General features: G+C 50.5%; 3 protein-coding genes across 3 annotated transcripts in view; 1 reads left to right on the forward strand and 2 right to left on the reverse strand.

Annotated features, from left to right (window-relative positions):
* Positions 1–19,658, forward strand: part of PES1 (pescadillo ribosomal biogenesis factor 1) — a 426,838-nt gene that overhangs the window by 376,850 nt on the left and 30,330 nt on the right. The window lies entirely within an intron of this gene.
* Positions 1–19,658, reverse strand: part of MTFP1 (mitochondrial fission process 1) — a 246,205-nt gene that overhangs the window by 102,817 nt on the left and 123,730 nt on the right. The window lies entirely within an intron of this gene.
* Positions 6,231–18,568, reverse strand: TCN2 (transcobalamin 2). The gene is made up of 9 exons (XM_063315312.1): positions 18,425–18,568; positions 16,004–16,193; positions 14,838–15,004; positions 12,968–13,129; positions 12,397–12,572; positions 12,065–12,245; positions 8,963–9,149; positions 7,188–7,309; positions 6,231–6,852 (listed from the first exon to the last, which is right to left on the reverse strand). The coding sequence occupies exons 1-9, from the start codon at positions 18,495–18,497 to the stop codon at positions 6,791–6,793; spliced, it is 1,320 nt and encodes a 439-aa protein (XP_063171382.1). The 5' UTR covers positions 18,498–18,568; the 3' UTR covers positions 6,231–6,790.

A 19,658-nucleotide genomic window follows, 5' to 3' on the forward strand; every position in this document is an offset into this window, starting at 1 on the left:
GAATATGTTCCTGGCTGCCCATTAATGTTCTAGATTTTTAATGAATTTATCTTGTTTTGGTTTTTTGATCTATTGCATGCCGCCCACAGTTGCAGTGTTTGAGTTGCATATAAAATCTCTAAATAAATAAAACTTGAGATGAATGGTCAAGGGCAAAACCTAACAAGCAGATGGCCATTTACAGGGAACACAGCACAAGAAAATTTGCAGTTAACAGACCAAGTGATAAAATCAGAAGCGATTAATACTCCCTGAGAATTTAGCACATTACTGAGTTCAGCAGGAGGTAGGGATGGAGCAGCAGGTTTGTTTCAGCTAAATTACAGATAATACTGCAATTTAGAGAGTTTGGGGAAATGGGGCAAAGTTTTATCAAGCACTCCACTTTACAGCAGGCTCAGCTGCAGAAGAGGGCAGAAAGACATGCATGCTAAGAGGAAGCACCTTTTCTACAGGCACTTCTCTTGGGAACGGGCATATTTCTGGGTTGGGGAGAAAGAGGAAAAGAGGAAAAGTAAAGAGGAAGGGAGGGAGGGGGAAGGCCTCACAAAGCAGGGGGAAAGGAAGACAGGGTCCAGATGGGTACCTCCTTTGCTAATGTTCTCTGGATGGGTTTCCTCCTCGCTCTGATTCTGCCTCCAGCAATTCAAGCGAAGCCACTTGGCTCTTCCAGGCAGTGAGAAAATTCAGCTGGTCAAGAGCCCAGGAAGGCAACGAACGGGCGGGGTTTGGCTGAGCTCCTGCAAGGTCCAACCTCTTGCCCCCCCCCCCCCGCAGCTGCCACCTGCTTGAGGATCCTCCTGGCTGGGCCAAGTCCAGCCCAGAGAGAAAGGTCTCTCTTCCGAGGGGTCCGAGAAGGTATGGGGAGAAGAAGCTCAGGACCAGCTGCCCCTTTCTGCAGTTTCCCCAAGCAACCTCAGCTATGGATGGAGATGGAAAAGTGGGGAGGGGAGGGCGTGTCTGAGCAAGTAAGAGCAGAAACTCAAACCCAGGGGGGGTAGGGGGGGTTCCTTCCAGATTTCTGCAGGAAAGCATTATTAGTCCAGATAATCCCATCTTGGGGAAAAAGGGAGACAAACAGGCAAAGAAGAGATCAAGCTGATTTCCAAACTTCTTTTCATCAGCAGAATAGCTGCAAGGAAGGGTGGGTGAGTCACTGGCAAGCTTATGCCCACAGCTCTGCTTAACAAAAGGAATGGCCCAGGAAGGGCTCACAACTCTATCTTCTGCCATTGTCTTGAGGAGGTGCAGCAATCAGCAATGCAAATGAGCTGAAGGAATTCTCTGCAGCATGAGTTTGGAAAGGCCACCCTTGGCTCTTCTACCATCATTTTTATTCCCTGCTGCTACTGGGGACCACGGAAGGGCCAGTGAAGGCACCCTGGTTCCCTTCAAGCGGGGGCCCTTCTCCCAACCAGACATACCCAACTAGACCCCTCCCAGCACAAAAGGGCATCAGAGCAGCATTGTTTGAATAGGGACCTGTCGCCTGCAGTCTGTTTTTCACCTCCTGGCTTGAGCAGTCTTAAATGGGCACAAAGATGGAGCCAACCTGGGGGTACCATTTAGAGGGGAGGGGGCAAATCAGGTAACACATGGCTCAGTGTAACCAACTGGCTGCCAGAGGCCAGATATTTCTGGAGAGCAGAGCCTGAAGGGCAGTCTGGGATTTATAAGTGTTTGGTTTGGGGAAGAAGATGGTGGGGATTGGTTTATTTGAATTTATATTTAAAATAAAGCATACAAGTCCTACTAATAGTACTAGTTCTTCCTCTGATGTGTTCTACTGAAAAACACTGGGAAATTCCATTGGTTTCTTTGAGTTTTGCTGCTAGAATTTATTGGCTGCAGCTCTGAGGACCATTCCTAAGCAGGCCCAAGATGGCTTGTGGGCCAGGGGCTGCCTGCTACCTACTCCTGAGGTAAAGGGGACCTCATGAACTTCAGCATCTCTTTGCTCTGAAATCAAGCTGCCAACTGGGGCGGGGGGTGCGTGTGTCCCCCTACAGGAAATGGATTCCAGGGGGTAGAACCCAGAGAGGCAAGTTTGAGAGCTGCTATCCTGAATAACGTTGGCATGCAAGAAGCCAACAATCTCTTTCCCAAAACCAGATGGCTGAATCATAGCATCCTTTAATGCTTATTGTTTTTCTTACACTGTGGAGCTCTTGCCCCGGAAAGCTAGATTGGTGCCATTTTCTTCAGTAAAATGTTTGATGATTTAAAAAAAAAACAGAAAATGTAAATTTTATGTTTTATCTGCATGTACCTCTGTTTATTCACTTCCCCTCCCTGTCCCACTTTGGGAAGAGTTACTGTATTTTATCATCTCAGCGGCTCCCCCTGGGCAGTGGCTTAGCCCCCAAAGGGCAGGATACATTTTGTAATGAAAATAAATAAAAGTTCATGAGCAACCCCCCCCCTTCCTGATCACCTCGCCGTTTTGTACTCAAGCTGCTGAGAAAAACTTGTCTTTGAAGATGTCTGCATCCTTGGGTAACCCAGAATGGAAATCCACCAGTCTAGGTCAGTTTCTGAGCGTCTCCAGGTGCATTAACTCCTCAGTGACTTGTGACCCAAATTCTTTGACTCTTCCCTGTCACAAAGCCCCCATACTGAAGCTACTTCCCTTTCACAAAGATTTGTCTGCTGCCCAGTTCCTGAGGGACCACCTTTTCACCACAGCTACTCAGTCCTTGGTGTATTGCATTTTTTTTCCAATCCATTCAATCGTGTCCGATTCTCAGAGACTGCCTGGAAGAGTCCCTGCAGTTTTCTTGGCAGGCTTTTCAGAAGGGGTTTGCCATTGCCTCCTTCCTAGGGCTGAGAGAAAGTGACCGGCCCAAGGTCACCCAGCTGGCTTTGTGCCTAAGACCAGAGGGCTGCCGGGTTCTAGCCTGGGGCCTCAACCAGACCCCAAACTAGCACTTTAGTTTTGGCCTTTTCTCATTTTAAGATGGTTGACTTTCTAATAAATAGCAGAACAGGTTCCTTTCACCTTTGAAGCTAACTGTTTCAGAACTGCTCAAGTGGAGACGGGTGGGGCGGCAGGCCAGAGGCCGAGGCGGAACGGGGCGCTCTTCCCTCACGCGCTGGCTTTCTACGAGCGGGGACGCCCACCCCGCCCCCACCTCTAGAGCCGGCCCCGCTTTACAGCGGTCCCCCGGCCCGGCCCCTCCCGCCGCGCCCCAACGGGCTTTCGCTTCCCGCAGGTATTTCGGGGCGCGGCCTCCCCGGGCCACCCCGAGCCCTTCGCTCCTCTTCCCCTCGGGCAAGCCTGGCGAGCGGGCTGCTACCCGCCGGCAGCCCCGGGCCGAGGGCCGCCCCGCGCCCCGCCGGGGACCCGCCCGCCACACGCGCGAACCAGCCGCGGCGCCTCAAGGTGACCCTTACCTGCGGATGCTCCAGCGCCGGCCGCCCGCGCCGCGCCCTTCCTCCGGCCGCCCGGCGGCTGCTAGGCGCTAGGCCGGGCCCGGCTCGGCGGCTGCGGCCGCGGCGCGCGTGGACTCGGGCGGCCCCCTCTGCCCTCCCTCCCCGCCGCGCGGAACGCGCTTTTCCGCCAAGGGCGCCCGGCCGGGGCCGGACTCGGCTCGCCATGCGCGCTGCGCTGCCTTGCCCTGCCCTGCCTTGCTCTGCCCGCCCGCCAACCCAAACGAGCGGGGCGGCGCGGCGCGGCGCGCAGCCCAACCCAGCCCGGGAAGCGGCTCGTGCTCCCAAGGCGCGTCGGCCGCGGATGCTGCGGGAGCTGGACCAGGGAGCGCCTCGCCCGCGCCCCCTCCCGGCCGCCGAGCGCGTGGCGCAGCGCCCGCGGCGCAGAGCGGCCCCCAGCGGCTCGCGCAAGTTGCGCGCGGGAGGAGTCCGGGCGCGGCCGCCTTTCCTCCCGCGCGCGTCCCCTCGGTGGGGCGGTTGGGGCCGGGGCCGGGTTTGGCTCCCCCGGGGCCTCGCCCGGCACGGACCGTGGGACTCGCGGCCGCCCTTCGAGGGGCGCCGGCGTGGCGAAGGGGACGCTCTGCCCCGTTTCCAGGGGCTGGACGGCGGGCGGGCGGGCCAGCGATGGGCTTTCGAGGGCCTCCCCATAGAGGCTCTTTCTAGAGGCCCGACTTGCGGTTTAAGGGCAAACTTTTCTGAAGGGAAACGAACGATTCGTGTTTTTGTTGCTTGGCTGCTGGACCTCCCTCCTCTCAGCCGGCCTGGCGATTTTTCAGGCGAAACCCTCCGCTTCTTCCCCCCAAAAGATTTGGAAATGGTGACCCGCGGGCGGTGTCTGCCCATTTCGTTACGCCATACTTTGGGTGGGATCTTCTGGGATGGAACTGCAGCCACTGAGATGTAGGGTACACCCGGCTTTATGGCTTAATGTGTTGTGTGAATCCAGTTTATTCTAGGTATTAGATAAAGGGGGCGGGGATATGGCGTGATGGGAGGTTGTGGGGAGCCTGGCAAACATCAACAGTCAAAAGATAGAAGGGGAGGTTGTTGCAAGCTTCTAACTGCAGTTCAGCCCAGGTGAGAGGGAGAATCAAAGAGTGAGAAATTCCTCCTGCAATTGCCAAGTTTGTGTGTTTGCCCCCAAACCAGCATCAAACACTCCTTCCCCTGACTCCTTGATCTCATCCGGCCGAGCGAGGCTTGAGACCAAGTTACAATTCATCTAATTCTGTGCTTCTCAACCTTGGCAACTTTAAGACGGGTGGACTTCAACTCCTAGAATTCCCCAGCCAGCATGAGTTGAAGTCCACCCATCTTAAAGTTGCCAAGGTCAAAGACGCTGACCGAACCGCCGCTACAGCAGTGTTCCTGGGGGAGATGCCACAGCATGCCCCCCTGGTCCCCATGCCTTCCACCATCCGACAGGATCCACACCAGCTTGACTAGGTTCAGATGAGGCACTAAATACAAGCACAGAATAAATTCCACAATCCAAAAAGGATGCCGAGGAACTGGAAAGAGCACAGAGAAGAGCAACAAAGATGGGGAGGGGCTTGGAAGCCAAATCCTACCAAGAGCAGTTTAAAAAAACCGGTTATGTTCAGAAGAGAAGGCGCAGGAGAGACGTGATTGCGATCTTCCGACCCTGAAGGGATGTCACAGAGAAGAGGGGGTGGATCTATCCCCTACATGTTGATGGTTGGGCAAAATCAGCGGGTGGAAGCTTTGCAGTGAAAAATCCAAACTTGAACTCAGGTGGAATTTTGGGACCGCCAGAGCTACAATGCAGTGGGACAGCCTGCCTCCTGAAGCTGCCGGTGCCCTGTCGTGGGAAGCTTTCAGGAAACGACTGGACAGCCATTTGCCCAGAATGGATAGATCTATTTATTTGTATACATTTATTCGTTTATTAAATTTATGCTGTGATAAATCTGAGTTAACAAGCGTCAGACTTTAGATGTAGGTGGCGATACGCATCCACTTTCATCCTTACTAGACACAATAGATGTTCGATGTTCCACCCTTCGATGGGTTTTCAACCCAGGGACTGTGTGCTTGTTGACTGTGCTCTAATATAATATACAGGGCCTTGGCCTTGGGGCTACCTTGGCCTGGCCATCAGGAGCTTGCAGGAAGGGAAGTCTTAAGAAGCGAGGCAAGTAGGCCTCCTTTTTTCCATTTTCGCTCATACCAGAAGCCTCAAGACCACCTCCCCTTCAGAGGTTGTATTAGCTACCCCTGAAGAGTCCCAATAAGGACAAAACCAGTTGTGTAGTGCCTCCTGCTGGCCAGTAGCTTTTAACATCTAAACCATAATCCTCCAGTAAGGGGAGCCGGCCTTGAGGCCTCTAGCAGGAGGCCCAGGCCAAAAAAATAATAATAATCAGAAAACTCTCTAGCATGAGCGTATAGAAAAAAGGAAGGTGTATTGGCATAGCTTGTGTATGTGTTAGACTTCACACCCAACACAGCAGTAAACCTCAGTTCTGCAGAAATTCAACCCTGCAGCACAAGCTTCACGGATTCAGCAGTTTTAAGCTGTTGTTTTTTTCCCCAGCCTGGAGATGCCCACTTCCTGTTAACAGAACAGTTCCGTCTGGCCTGAGAACTGCTTGTTCTCACCTCACCAGCTTCCGCCTTACACCAAGGCACCACTGAGATGGTCACATAATACGTTTTGCCCAGAGCAAGAAACCATGTTATGGCTTCATGTGATGGTTTCACACAACAGGCCAAGACAACACGCTGAGCTACAAACCCTCCCCAGATGAACCTATTCCATGAAACTACAAACTGCCAAATCTCATTTCAGCTGGGTTTATTGTATTGTGCAAACCAAGCATTTATTTTATTGTTCCTTTTATAAGGGTTCCCACCTCCACTATAACACTTCCTTTGAATAACTTCCAAGATGATCAAACACATCTTCTGTCACTTTCCTTTTATCTTATTCAAATCCAGATATTACTTGTAAGGTTTGAAATTGGTTTCTGAGACCATGGTTACTAGGAAAGAGGACTCAGGGTCTCCCAGTTGGTAGCCCGGTGCCTCAACCAGTACACCAAATTGGCTTGTGAGTGATATAAAGCTTGATCTGTAGATTTAAGGCCAATTCTCCTTCTGTATGTTCAATTTTACAAAATTTTACAGTTTTGTGCATTCGGTGATTTGTTGTATTTTTTACATCACTGGTCGTGGACTGAAATAAAAATAGCTATCTAAAAGACCAAGAGTCTAGTCCTTATGTTCAAAGAGGTGAGGAAGAGAACGTTCTGCAACTCTCCAAGGGCAAGTCCATACATATGCCCATGGTTGTGAAGACAGAGCCTCCCAAGATGTGTCAAGAGGGTGGGATCCCTCTCTACCAAGAGCTCATCTTCAAAATAATATGTTCTTGATCTTGTGGGATGTATTCTGCAATTCCTGAAAAACAGAATGCAAACACATTGCTGTAACGGATGGGGAAGGAAACAGGACCATCTGCAGGGCTGCCGCAAGGAATATTTTGGCTATCTGGCGGATAGTCACCCGGATCTGCTCCGACTGGGCAGGTCTGGATGGTCCTGTGGTGTGATCTGGGATGACTTTGACCCAGTGAGTCCTGAGGAAGTGGACAGGGCCCTCTGGGCTGTCTGTTCAGCCAGGCTGGATCCATGCTGTGCTGTCGGCCTCTTAAGTCCTGCTGGGCCAATGTGGAGTTTCCCAAGGGGCCATCTTTGAGCACAACTACAACTGCTCACCCAACTTCTGACCCTCACCTTGGTCCAAACTACTGTGTGGATGCCGGAGAATCTTCCAGTACTTGCGTTCGCCTTCCTGAGTTTTCTCCCCCATCACTCCAGTCAGCATTGGGCCAGAGAGGGTGTTCTGGGTCTCAAACCTGTTTCTCCCCAAGAAAAGAGAACCGGCATCAAATGAGGCTGGGCAAGGCCAATGCCATGCTGTATCTTTTGCAGGAACAAGATAATCCAGAGTATGAAGATGTCAGATTTTGACATTTTTTTGTCCCAAAAGCATCGCACCACAGTGGGCATTGATTAGTTTTATTCAAATTCAGCGCATGGACTTCTTCCTGCCCAGAGAAAAATGGGAACTGAGTAGGTGAGTAAGGTTGCTGCCAACTCTCTGATCAAGTTCTGCCCATCACATCACCCCAGTTCCCACCATTTCTGAACTCAGTGCCCCTAAAACGTTCTGGGCTTCTGGATCTACAGTCTGGGCCATGTTGGGAAAGGCTGCCTGTCAGCCCTTTGGGGTAGACCAGACTAGGAAACCAATGTCACGTAGGTCAATACTACTTTATTGTAAAACTAGAGTAACAGAATCTTGGAAGTGTGAATGCGCTTCTCCCCTCCCTCCCTCCATCTTGTCTGAGACGCTTTCTCAAATTACAGTTCTGGGCCAGACTCAGATTTCCTTTATCTGAGCACTGTCTTGATGCAGCTCTTCCTCCTATCCCATCAGGCTATTCCCTCTACGTTGCCAGAGAACTATAATAAAATAGGGCCAGCGATGGTTTTCCACATATTCAACTCAGATCTGTTGTGTTGTGTAGCGAAGTTGCAAGTCCTGATCACTAATAAGAAACCAATTCTACAAAATGGCATCGTTTTGGCATTTGCTCCTCTGGATCTCTGGTACATCTCCAAGTGCCATTTGGTAGGATTGGTTTCTGGTTTGTTTGATGAGGACTACAAGAGAGATGTCTCATGTTTGGAGTTTTGTCTGCTTTCCAACTATCAGCAAAAAACGGGTCCAGAGAAATTGCACAGGTTGTGCAGAAGGGGTGCATGTCACAGTCTGGACTCTTTCTTCCTTTGTCCCCATCACATTGCTTTGCAGCTCACCTTCTCCCTTTCCTGACCCTGATGGAAAGTTAGCTGTCACACAACACGTGAGGCATGTAGCAAGCTTGGCCTTGGCTTAGCACTATATGAGAATGGAGCTGTGTAGCCTGTAAACCATGGCTGACAAGCTGTGGTGAGAACCAGCCCATTCTGTTTGATTCAATCCATCTTTGTCAAAAAGAATCATGGTCCTGCACAATGCATGAACCCAGCAAACCCAGATGAATCAGTTAACAAGCCATGTTTAAGCAAACCATGGCTTCAGCAAGTCATGGCTTTGTGTGTGTGAGAGAGAGATAGGAAGGGAGAGAAACCCGTCCAGTGAATGACCAGGGATGGTCAAGACCCCAGTCCATATATCAACTGTGCCATGAATGTACTCAATAGCCCAAGGAAAGCATTTCTCTCAGCTTAAGTTGCCCCCTCTTAGACCCGACTTACATTATGACCGAGTTCTTGCAAGGCGCTAGGCTCAGCTCAACTGGAATGGGATCATCTTAGTTCAGTGTGTTGAGGAAAACCAGGCCATTGCATCAAGCAGCACCTGGTTTCTCTGTGGGTGATTCTACCCTTAACTGTGTAGGCTGTAGGTGCCCAGGCAACGATCCCACCCCATTCCCTTGCCGAGCTCCCCTTGGCCACCCTCAGTCCGGTTTGTCCAGAAAGCTGGAGAACAAGGCACTGACCTCAAAGGCTGGAGACCATCTTTGGCTGCAGCATCCAGAACATCCAGGAGGGTTGAGCCCAAGGGAACCTGCAGGACATGGCTGTACAGTAGCTGCGTGGCCTTCTTTGCCTTCAGCCAGACAGAAATATTCTGCGTTCCGTCGATCCCCTGAGGTTTCTGCAGTGAAGCATCAGGGACTGAGTTCTCTGTGAAGAAAGATGGAAGGAGAACCAGGAGCCCAAGCCATTTCCTGGGGAACCCTTCTAATCTTCATAATATTGGGAGGGATCTCATTGGGCTCACCCACATCCTTCAGATGGACTTGGAAGCAACACATCTTGGTCCCCTGGCTCTTAAGTTCAGAGGGGCGCCATCAGCACTCTGCCCCTGCTCCAAAGTCATTTTTATTTACCATAAACATCATGGAGAGGGGTGCAGTCGAAGCAGGGCAGGTCCACCCAGCCCTGGCCAATGCTGGTGAGGCAAAGCACTCAGCATTTGGTAAACATGAAAATGACTGGTTTATTTAAGGCATCCTTGTCCTGCTTTAAATAAAGAGTTGAAGTCCACCCATCTTAAAGTTGCCAAGGTTGAGAAGCACTGTTCTAGAGCTTCTGTGCACCTCAGATAAACTTAAAGTCTCCAGGAGTCAACAGGCGTTTTCCCTCACTATCTCTGCATGCAGTTTTTGCTAACAGCACGTGTCAATCAAACCCCAAAACAGAATTCCCACGCTTGCACACACCCACCCCCAGTCTAGGAGGGACACCAAAAAGACAGGTCCATCCAGAAATGTCACAGTGGCTTTAAAAAAAAATGGTTGTGTTCATCTGGGTAAGACTTATATACATATTAGTGCAGGACTAGATTTAAAATTTAGGTGTTTTTCATCCTTTTTGATAAATTCTCACTGAAGGAGTAAAAGTTCTCTTTTCCTTGCACAGGAACTCCTCCCAAACATTTTTTTAGTGGGGGTATTGAGTAACCCCCAAACTGAAACCAGCAGCAACCCAGCTTATCAGACCCCCCTAGTAAGGTTCTCTTGGGAAGTAAGTTGTTACAGGCGCTCCCAGGTTGGGCTTAGGGTCCCTCGCTCAGACACTCACAGCCTGTTGAGGCACACGGATCTTGTCAGCCCCCCCGGCTTTCTGCCTGGGTTTTCCAGAGAGGTGCGGCTTGAGCAGACGAGACACACAGCCCTGGTCAATAGCCGGGAAATAATTAGGGACGTACAGAAATCACTTCCAGCCGAACACTGGGGCACAACAGGCTCTTTGGAACACACGGAGACCCAGTGAATTTGAAGTAACAGCAAACTTTACTGGGTGCAAGGTACATCTGCTCTTTCTCACACACACACACACTCATCCACACCTACCCACGTACTTCTGAACTAGGCTGCCAGGCACTAGCTAGAGCAGGGTTTCTCAGCCTTGGCAACTTTAAGGTGGGCGGACACTTCAACTCCCAGAATTCCCCAGCCAGCATGGGTTAGGGCTGGCTGGGGAATTCTGGGAGTTGAAGTTCACCCATCTTTAAGTTGCCAAGGATGAGAAACACTGAGCTAGAGGGACCCAAGTCTGGATCCAAAGATTACTCAAGGAGTGGGCAGGTTTGAGGACCCCTTTTTATCCCCCAAAAGTCCTTGTTTTGTTGATTAGCTGGGATTGGGGTTTTTTCCCATGCGCTCAGGTCCAACTTCCTTTGTTTCTTTCAGGTGACATTGTTCCTTTGCTTCCCTAATGACTTGTTTACTTCTTACCTTCCTCCCCAAAGGGATCTTTTAGACAAGATTCCTGGCTCTTTGTCCTCTCTGCTGACATGCCTGCTTCATTTTTATTTTATCGATTGCTGCTTCAGCCTAGCCTCACCAAGTTCTGCTGTGAAGTTAGTGTAGGGTTTCTCAACCAGGGTTCTGTGGCACCCTAGAAGTCACTAGGGGTTCCCTGGGAGATCACGATTTATTTTAAAAATTATTTAAAATTCAGGCAGCTGCACATTAAAAAGGTAAGTTTCATTCTTTATTTTCAGTTTAAGAACAGTGTTCATGCATAGATCCAGGCCTAACAAATAGAATAATTTTGTAACTTCTGGCCTGTCTTTGAGCCTGAAGGTGCAGGGGTTCCCTGAGGCCTGAGAAATATTTAAAAGGTTGGTTCCTCCAGGGGCAAAAGGTTGAGAAAAGTTGGGTTAATGCATAAAATACTCTGTGCCTTAAGGGAACACTACCAAGTGGCCCTTTAGGAGGATGTATTGTCGACCCTGAACCTGACAGAGATGGGAAGCAGCTGTCAAAATGTTCCTCTTAGCAACCTGCACCAGAACACAGTTAAGCCAAGGGAAAATTCTCTTCAAGCTCCAATTAGTAATACTTATTACAAGGAAGGTTAAGATTTTGGCCCAAGAATTCTAGCAAGTATTCTACTGCAAACAAGGAAGGTATATATAGGCAATCTGGAACGACAAAACGCTGGTCCATTTCCTCACACTGCTTTGGTGCAGAGCGAAGGAAAAGGCAGGATATTCTGCAGCTGTTCATCATTTTGGCAGTAATTTCAATGTGAAAAATTACTCTTGCAGCAGCAAAGGAGAACAAGACGGGAGAGATTCTGCTGGCAAAATTCCCTTCCCACTCTCTGGCCACAACGGAACGGTCCCTTTTCAGATTCCGGCTTGGAAAAACCATACGCAGTACCTAAACTGAGTGTTACGCCAGGGGTCTGAAATTCATGCTGCAGATTTTTTTTTCCTTTTCTTCTTCCTTTTCTTAGTTTGAATTTTTTTTTTTTTAAGATTAAAGGTTGCCTTGTTCATTGTGCATGCGTAAACTAAATAAATATTTTAAGAAAAGCTTTCCTGGAATCTCTGTGGCTTCTGCTTCTTGACCTGGCCTGCCTCAAAGGGCTGATTTTATACCAGTGAGTAGAAGCCTCTAGCCCAGTGTTTCTCAGCCTTGGCAGCTCGAAGATGTGTGGATTTCAACTCCCAGAATTCTTTGCTGGCTGGGGAATTCTGGGAGTTGAAGTCCACACATCTTAGCTGCCAAGGCTGAGAAACACTGCTGTAGCCGGTCGCGCTTCCCCTTCAGCCAAGCCAGCCTCCACGCCCTCCCTCTCCTTACCCGTCTGGGCTTCACACGTCATGCGGGCAATGTCCAGGTAACTCTTGCAATACAGCGCTGGCAGCAACTGTGACTGGATGAGGGTATTTTGGAAGTCTCCTCCTTCCAGGCTCCGAATCAGGGCAGCCATGCCCCTGGAGAACGCCAGCTGGCTCTGCCCCATCCCAGCAGCACTCAAAAACTAAGTTGCCAAACAGATGGGAGAGTTCACAAAAGATGGGAGAAGAAAGAGGGCTTTATATTCCATTCATAATGAATAAACGACCCGGCCCCTGCCAGGAAGATAATGCGAGGGGCAGGGGCTCCCCCCAGAAGGCCCTGCGTCTCCCCACCTGCACTGCCAGGGGGCTGCTGTAGGTGTTCCCATAAAACCCCTTGGGTGTCTGAGCCCGCAGGATCTTTGCTTTCACCCGCTGCAGGGCCTGGATCACGCTGGCCTGGAGGTCGTGGGGGTATCCAGGGGCGTGTTCCAAGCAAACCAAGGCCAGGCCTGCCATCGCTTCAGTGTCTGGGTACAGAATGGCAGAGGAAAGCTGGGGTGAGGTCCAGGGACTGCCAACTCACCCCCAGTGGCCCACCCAGCTGGGAGGGGGTCCCAGTTTGATGATTCCCACCCAACTGGGCGGGGGCACATTGTGGGAACCCAGCTTTGCAGACTGTGAACCAGGGTTAACAGCTCGGTGGATCGCGCAAACCGGAAAACTGTAGCTCGTTCAAGAAAGCCGGTTTCTTCCCGGCTGTGGCTTCGCAAGAGGAGGACACTCATAGTCCCAGAAGACCAGTGGGCCCACTGGGTGTCCCCAAGGAGACTGGAGAACCACCTCTCTCTGACCAGTGGGAAAACTTGGCCAAAAGGCTAAGGAAGCACGATCGTCTGGAAGATCGGCACAGAGCTGATCTTACCTACGGAGCGTGTCCCGTCATGATGAAATTTGCCATGCTGTTCAGCAGACAGCAGCTTCCTGATCACGTCAGGATCGGTCCTCTTGCTGTGAACGCACAAGGCCAAGATCCCCAAGCTATACTGGTAATAGTTGGTGATGGGGTGACTTTTCTCCTTCTGACCTAGGTGTGGGGAGAGAGACTTCCATAAGAAGATCCTTGATTTTCAAAGAGGGTCATTTCCCTTTCCCACCCACCCCACTCCACCCTGGAGCTTCCAGAACCCCTTCATCTAGGTGACCGCAGGGGGGTGAAGTATTCAAAGCATTGGGCCAGGACTGGGGGCACCAAGTTCAAATCCAGCCTCAACAGTAGACGTTGATTGGGTGACTGTGGGCCAGTTTTTTTTCCACCTCACAATATTGTTGGGGGACAAAAGGAGAAGAGGGAATACTGTGTCCATCCTCTTGAGCTTATGGAAGAAATCTGGCACAAGTAAATCAATACATCTTTCCCGTTTCACCTGTTGTGCTGGTGTCCAATTGGGAAAAGCTGGAACAAGGTATCTAGGTGGACCCATCCACAATCTCCAGCTGGACTCAGGATTGGAAGGATGGTAGAGAACTATAGATGCCACCTAGGACCCCTTCAAAAAAAAGGTTTCTATACATGGAATAAAGTAACAAAAAACAAATACAGACTACCACAGCAATGCCTCAGAGTTAGCAAAAAGGCATCTCCTCACTTTAACTCATACGTTGGTGAAACCCAGAGTTTCTACCAAAACTTCAGTGGGCAGAACACTGTTAAGATGCTTAACCAGCAAGAGCGGCTCAATGCCCATCTTTCTATGATTAAAAGACCAGCTGCCATCCAAAGTTTTCTGGCTACACTCCAAGGTGGTGGGTGGGTTTATCTTCAGAAATAGGTTGGTGATGACTAAAAATGGTGACTGTCACCAAAAGCAGGCTGTCCTTTCATATTGCATATATAGATAATTTTACTCCTCTGGCACTTTCACAGATAATTTAATTCTGCAATTCCATGTTTGACCACTGGTCTTACTATTCTATTTTTCAAAAAAGAGAGCCTGCATGGTGTATCAATTAAGGTGCTGGACCTGGAGCAGGAGACCCAAGTCCCAGTCCTTAACTGACTCATGGGCTCTGCTCGGAGGCTTGGCTGGTCCTTCTTTCTCTGCTCTCAGGATTGTAAGCTGTGGGAGTAAAGTGAGAAGTGCCCCTCGTATTCCTTGGAGCAGCAGTGACCCATTCCTTTGGAGAGGCTTGGAGCTAAATCCTACGAAGAATGTTCAAAGGAACGGGGTAAGTTGAGCTTAAAGAAGAGACTAAGGAGCGACACGACTGCAGGCTTCCAGTACTTGAAGGGCTGTCACAGAAAAAGGGTGTGGATTTATTCTCCGTGGCGCCAGAGAGTAGGACAAGAACCAGTGGGCGGAAGCTTTGCAGAGGGAGAGCCAAACTCACAATCAGGAGGAGTTTCCTTATGGTGAGAGCATTAAGCAGGGGAACAGACGTGGAACAGTCATGGGGCCTCCATCACCGGCGGCCTTCAAGCAAGGTTGGACAGCCAATGGTCTGGGATGGTCAGAAGATCCCTGCCCTGGGAACAGGTTGGACTGGAAGACCTCCAAGGTCCCTTCCAATCTGAGGATGCTGCAACTCTGGTTTCCTAGCTCTGGTTCCCTGGCCTGACTCCTGGCTCATCTTGGTTCGACTCCTGGCTCCCTTCATCCCCTGGCTTGACTTCCAGATCAGCCCTGATAATACACTGACCTACACACAGTGGTGGTTTCTAACTTTATTATCTCGGCTGAGCACAGTGATCCCCGCAGGGAAAGTCCTTCCCAATCTGGCTGACCCATTCTTACCCATCTGCTTCTTTTCTCTATTCAGGTGAAGCTTCAGCTGGGTCACCACTCGGTTCCCCTCAGGTGTATCCATGTTGTGGCAAGCAGCCCGCAGCGCAAGGAGGTACAAAGCCAGCTGCCCTGTCCCAGGCTGCTTCCAGTACCAGACTTCGGAAGGGACCCTGGAGCTGGGTAAGACAACAAGCCACACTGTCGGCCCGCTCTCTGCAGGCTGGGAGAGATTCTCCAGGCCTGGTCGTGTCAATATATTATGACATGTGTTCATTCTGTTAAAAATTCAACCAGGGAATAAATGCATCGTAGCCAGAACAGGTGGTCACCAATAGCTTTTCACAATTCCCCACTCAATGCATGGGCAGAGCATGAATGATTTCTCCAAGGGAAGGAGAAATTCTCCAAGGATTTCTCAAGGGTAGGACCTTAGCAGAGTTAGTGCTCCTGAAGATGCTCCACAGTTGGTTTCTCTTAGTGTCTTGAGGTAGGTTGAGTGAGTGAGTGGCTGGTCTGAAGTAGCCTACTTAGCTTCTGTAGCTGAAACCCTGGGTCTTCCCAGTGCCAGTCCAACACTTTCACCGCTACACCCAGGAATGGAATAAAAGGATGGAAGCCAGGGAGGCTGAAAGTTGCTGGAGAGAGGACTGTACCACAAAGACGTTAACACTGTACCACTTGGCCATCTGACCATTAAGCACATGCAGGAATTCTATACCACCATGGAGAATTCCTATGCATTTCTGTTCTCTTTTGAAGAATTTTCAGAACAGATTCCCTGATTGTGAATACAGGTAGTCCTTACTTAATGACCACAATTGGGACTGAAATTTCAGTTGCTAAGCGAAGCAGTCATTAAGCGAATCTGACTAAATTTTATGACCCTTTTTGCATTGGCTGTTAAGAGAATCATGCAGTTCCCCATTGATTTTGCTTGCCAAAAGCCAGCCAGGAAGGTCAAAAATGGCGATCACATGACCACAGGATGCTGCAATGGTCATAAATGCGAACCAGTTGCCAAGCGCTCAAATTGTGATCATGTGACTGCAGGGACACTGCAGTGGTGGTAAGTGTGAGAACTGGTCGTAAGTCATTTTGTTTTGGTATCACCATAAGTCTGAACCACCACTAAATGAATGATTGTTAAGCGAGGTCTACCTGTAGACTGGACATACCTTCTGCTTCGAGGCTGAACCATATCCATCAGTCGGTTGAGATACTGGCTTTCCTTCTCCAGATTATGGTGGTTAGAAAGTCGGAGGCCCAAATAGGTGCTGGGATTCGGCTCCTGGGACTCATCATCTGCCAGTTTTAAGAGCTCTGAATTCAGCGCCTGGATGGGCTGAACATTTCCTCCAGGGATTTCTTCCAGAGAAAGAGAGGAAAAGCACATTTGAACAAGGCTTCCACCAACCACCAGCAGCTCCTACATCTAAAACAAGTTCAGCTTGTTGAGCTAGGTGAGAAAGTGCTAATAATTCGTAATTATTTGAATATTCTGTAGTTACTTATTTTGTAACAAACGTTGGTGAAGGTGCATAACAGATGATGATGGTGGAAGAATGGAATACTAAGATGGTGGAGGGAGCTACTAGAGCAGTGTTTCTCAGCCTCGGCGACTTCAAGATGTGTGGACGTCAGCTCCCAGAATTCCCCAGCCAACAAGGCTAGCTGGGGAATTCTGGGAGTTGAAGTCCACACATCTTGAAGTCGCCAAGGTTGAGAAACACTGCACTAGAGTGTGATCGGAAATCAGCTCTCGAAGAAGCAGGATTGAGCCACTGCTGTCTGTGATTTGCCAATCTGGGGGGCTTCCATGCAAGGATTTTTATATTTTTCCTTTGTGCACTTCAAGTTTTACCACCTGTTCTGCTGTACGGAAGGACCATCCTTTGCAAACAGATGCCACCTTTCCTGTGGCAGCCCAGGAAACTAACACATAACCAGCCGGTGAGGCTGAATTCAAGTCAGGATGGCAGTCCTGCCCCAACCTCCTTTGCTGGATATAATGCCCATGGTTACTCATACCCTGGTCACCTCCTGGGTGGGCTACTGTAATGCGCTCTACATGGGGCTGCCCTTGAAGAGTATCCAGAAACTTCAGCTGGTGCAGAATGCAGCAGTGTGGGCAGTTATGTGCGCTCCAAGGGCTGTATACATTACACCTCTGCTCTGCAAGCTGCCTTGGTTACCAGTTTGCTTCTGGGTCCAATTCAAGGTGCTGGTTTTGACCTTTAAAGTTCTTCATGGCATGGAGCCAGGTTACCTGAGGGACCGCCCCTCCCCAGTTACATCTACCCATCCCATCAAGTCCGGCAGGAGAGGCATGTTGCAGATCCCATCGGCTAGGGAATGTCATCGAGCGGGACCTAGGAAGAAAGACTTTTCTGCCATAGCTCCCGCCCTCTGGAACATCACTCCCCCCAAGGTGAGCTTGGCCCCCTCTTTGATTTCATTCCGGAAGTTCTGTAAACCTTGGTTATGTCACAAGGCTTCGGGGTCTCATGGAAATGGGGATTTGATTGTTGGAATGATCAGGGGTCAACTCAGCATTGTCTCATAAGCATAAGGGGGTCTTTCTAGTAAACGCATCTCTATTGTGCTTGTGGGATGTCACATGGGTCACCTGATTTCCACTTCCTTCTTCTTCTTGGGTTTGGGGATTAACAGTCTCCATTACCTCTTGGGCACACCTGCAAGCAGGAGGTGCTGCAGAATGCAGCTCTCGTCCTTCCATCTCGCTTGCATGCAGACATTTCTATTCCACATAGAAATATGTCTACAAAGAACCAGTGATGAATAAGTGCTTTCTACTACGAAGCTACTTGTATCCAGATCTACTGAATAAATGTAAGCTGCCTTTTTCCCCCCTCTTCATCTAACTACTGTGTGAAGGCCGAATTCTTTTCTGAATGTAATTAAGCCTAACGTGCAAGTTTCTTTTTGGTTCACGCTTCTACTTTGCAAGATTGTTGTTAGCTGCTTGGAGTTCTTTTATTAACCTTTAAAAACTCCATCATTGATGAGGTGGCTGCATTGTGTCTAACATCTACCTTTTTTAGTTTTGTTTATAATAATAATATTTATGTTTTAATTCTAGAGTATTTTTGTAATGACTGTTTTTATGGTTTTATTGTACGCTGCCCAGAGTCACATTTCTGTGAGATGGGCAGCGTATAAATATGATAAACAAATAAACAAATAAGCAAATAAATAAATAATTGTATCAAGGCATATTGCATTTAAAATATACGTTAAGCTATTCTAAACAGCACAAAGAACCATTTGATATTGCCACATCTAATATGATTGTTGCTGTTGTTTTTCTTACTACTGTTTTAATCTATACAGCTCAGATGTTCTCAAACTTTGCAGGACTGCAATCGCGCACAAGAGCTTGCGCAGGAACCAGGGTGTAAAGCAGTCCCGCTCTGCCCGCGCGAGGCTAATGAAAGTTAAAGGAACCCATCGCTGGGGACCCTTTGGGGCGTCCCAACTGTCCATCTCCGAACTCCTGCCTTAGCGGATTGTGTGAACCCGGCCGCTCCATTTCACGGGCACTTTCTGGCAATCTCCATAATAAGAAAGGGACCTACCGCACAGCTGGACTGAAGCAAGCAGGACGAGGGGGAGGAAGAGGCAAGGCAGCCGGATCCGTGGAAAAGCCATCCCGAAGGAGACCAAGGCGGGAAATGGCGTGGACCTTCCCGAGCAGCTTCCTCCGGAGGGCTGCCGGATCACTGATCCCTGCAGGGAGCGATCAGGGCCGGGGCATCTGCCCTGGGGAGCGGCCGCTGAGTCTGCAAAAGAGGAAGGCCATTGGCTGAGCGGGAGGGGCAGGCGCCGAGCAGCGCCGTGGGAGACGCCTGGCCCCCACGCGCGGTGGGGGGGGGGCTGTTTTGACCTCCGGCTCTGGAGGGGCGCAGCTGCCCAACCTCAGTTATGGGACGGGATGGAGGTGGGGAGAGGCCCCCCCATTTTCCCCCGGTGCCTTCAGAACCCCTCCTGGCGTGGAAGAGCTGCTCAGGAGGGCGCGGCTCGGATTGCCTGGCTGCCCCCGTCGCCCTGACTTCTTTGACCCTCCCCTGGGGCGTCCCTGAGGGGGCAGTCAGCCCAGCACGTCCAGAGGAGCCCGGCGCGGGGCAGACGGAGCCTCCCTCTGCCTTCCTGGGACCGCAGAACGACCGCCGGGCTCAAGGTCCGGCGAGGCGCTGCCAGGGACCCTCCTTCTGCCGCCCGTTTTCTAGGTCTTGCCCAGCCGCGGGGGCCCGACGGAGACAAGAGCAGCCCAGCCCCGCGCCGCAAGCCGCCCGCCGTTGCTGCTGCTCCGCGAGGGTCTTGCGCCCCAAATCAGTCGCTGCAGGACCGAAGCCTCTTCCACAGACCAAGGCCGAAGTGAAGTTACGTCTGCGGAGACTTCTCCACGGCTACCCGGACCACGGTCCATGCAGTCAGCCCGACCTTCTGCTTTTACTTCCCCAACGCCCCCCGTGGGGACCGACCCGCGCAGCCCATCCCTTTAAAGCGGGGCTGGCTGCATTTGCGGCTCGCCGCATCACGTGAACGCAGCAAGCGAGAAACCCAAAAACCTGGTCCGCCGCTCCCCTCCCCTCGGCTCTGGCTTCTCGCTCAGCGAGGTCCGGCTGGCTGAATCAAGTGGGGCAGAGTTTTGCATTTTTTTAAATCAAGCCGATCGAGAGCACAGTCTTCCCTGGCCTGGCCCCTTCCTTGCTTACCGGGAAAATTCCCCAGTAGTCCTTGTGCCTGGAGGGCACCGGGTGGGGAAGGCTACAGTATCCTGGCCAGAAGTTGCCTTGATGCCTCTTACTT

Source organism: Candoia aspera, chromosome 15, assembly GCF_035149785.1.
Source record: "Candoia aspera isolate rCanAsp1 chromosome 15, rCanAsp1.hap2, whole genome shotgun sequence".
Taxonomy (NCBI): Eukaryota; Metazoa; Chordata; class Lepidosauria; order Squamata; family Boidae; genus Candoia; species Candoia aspera.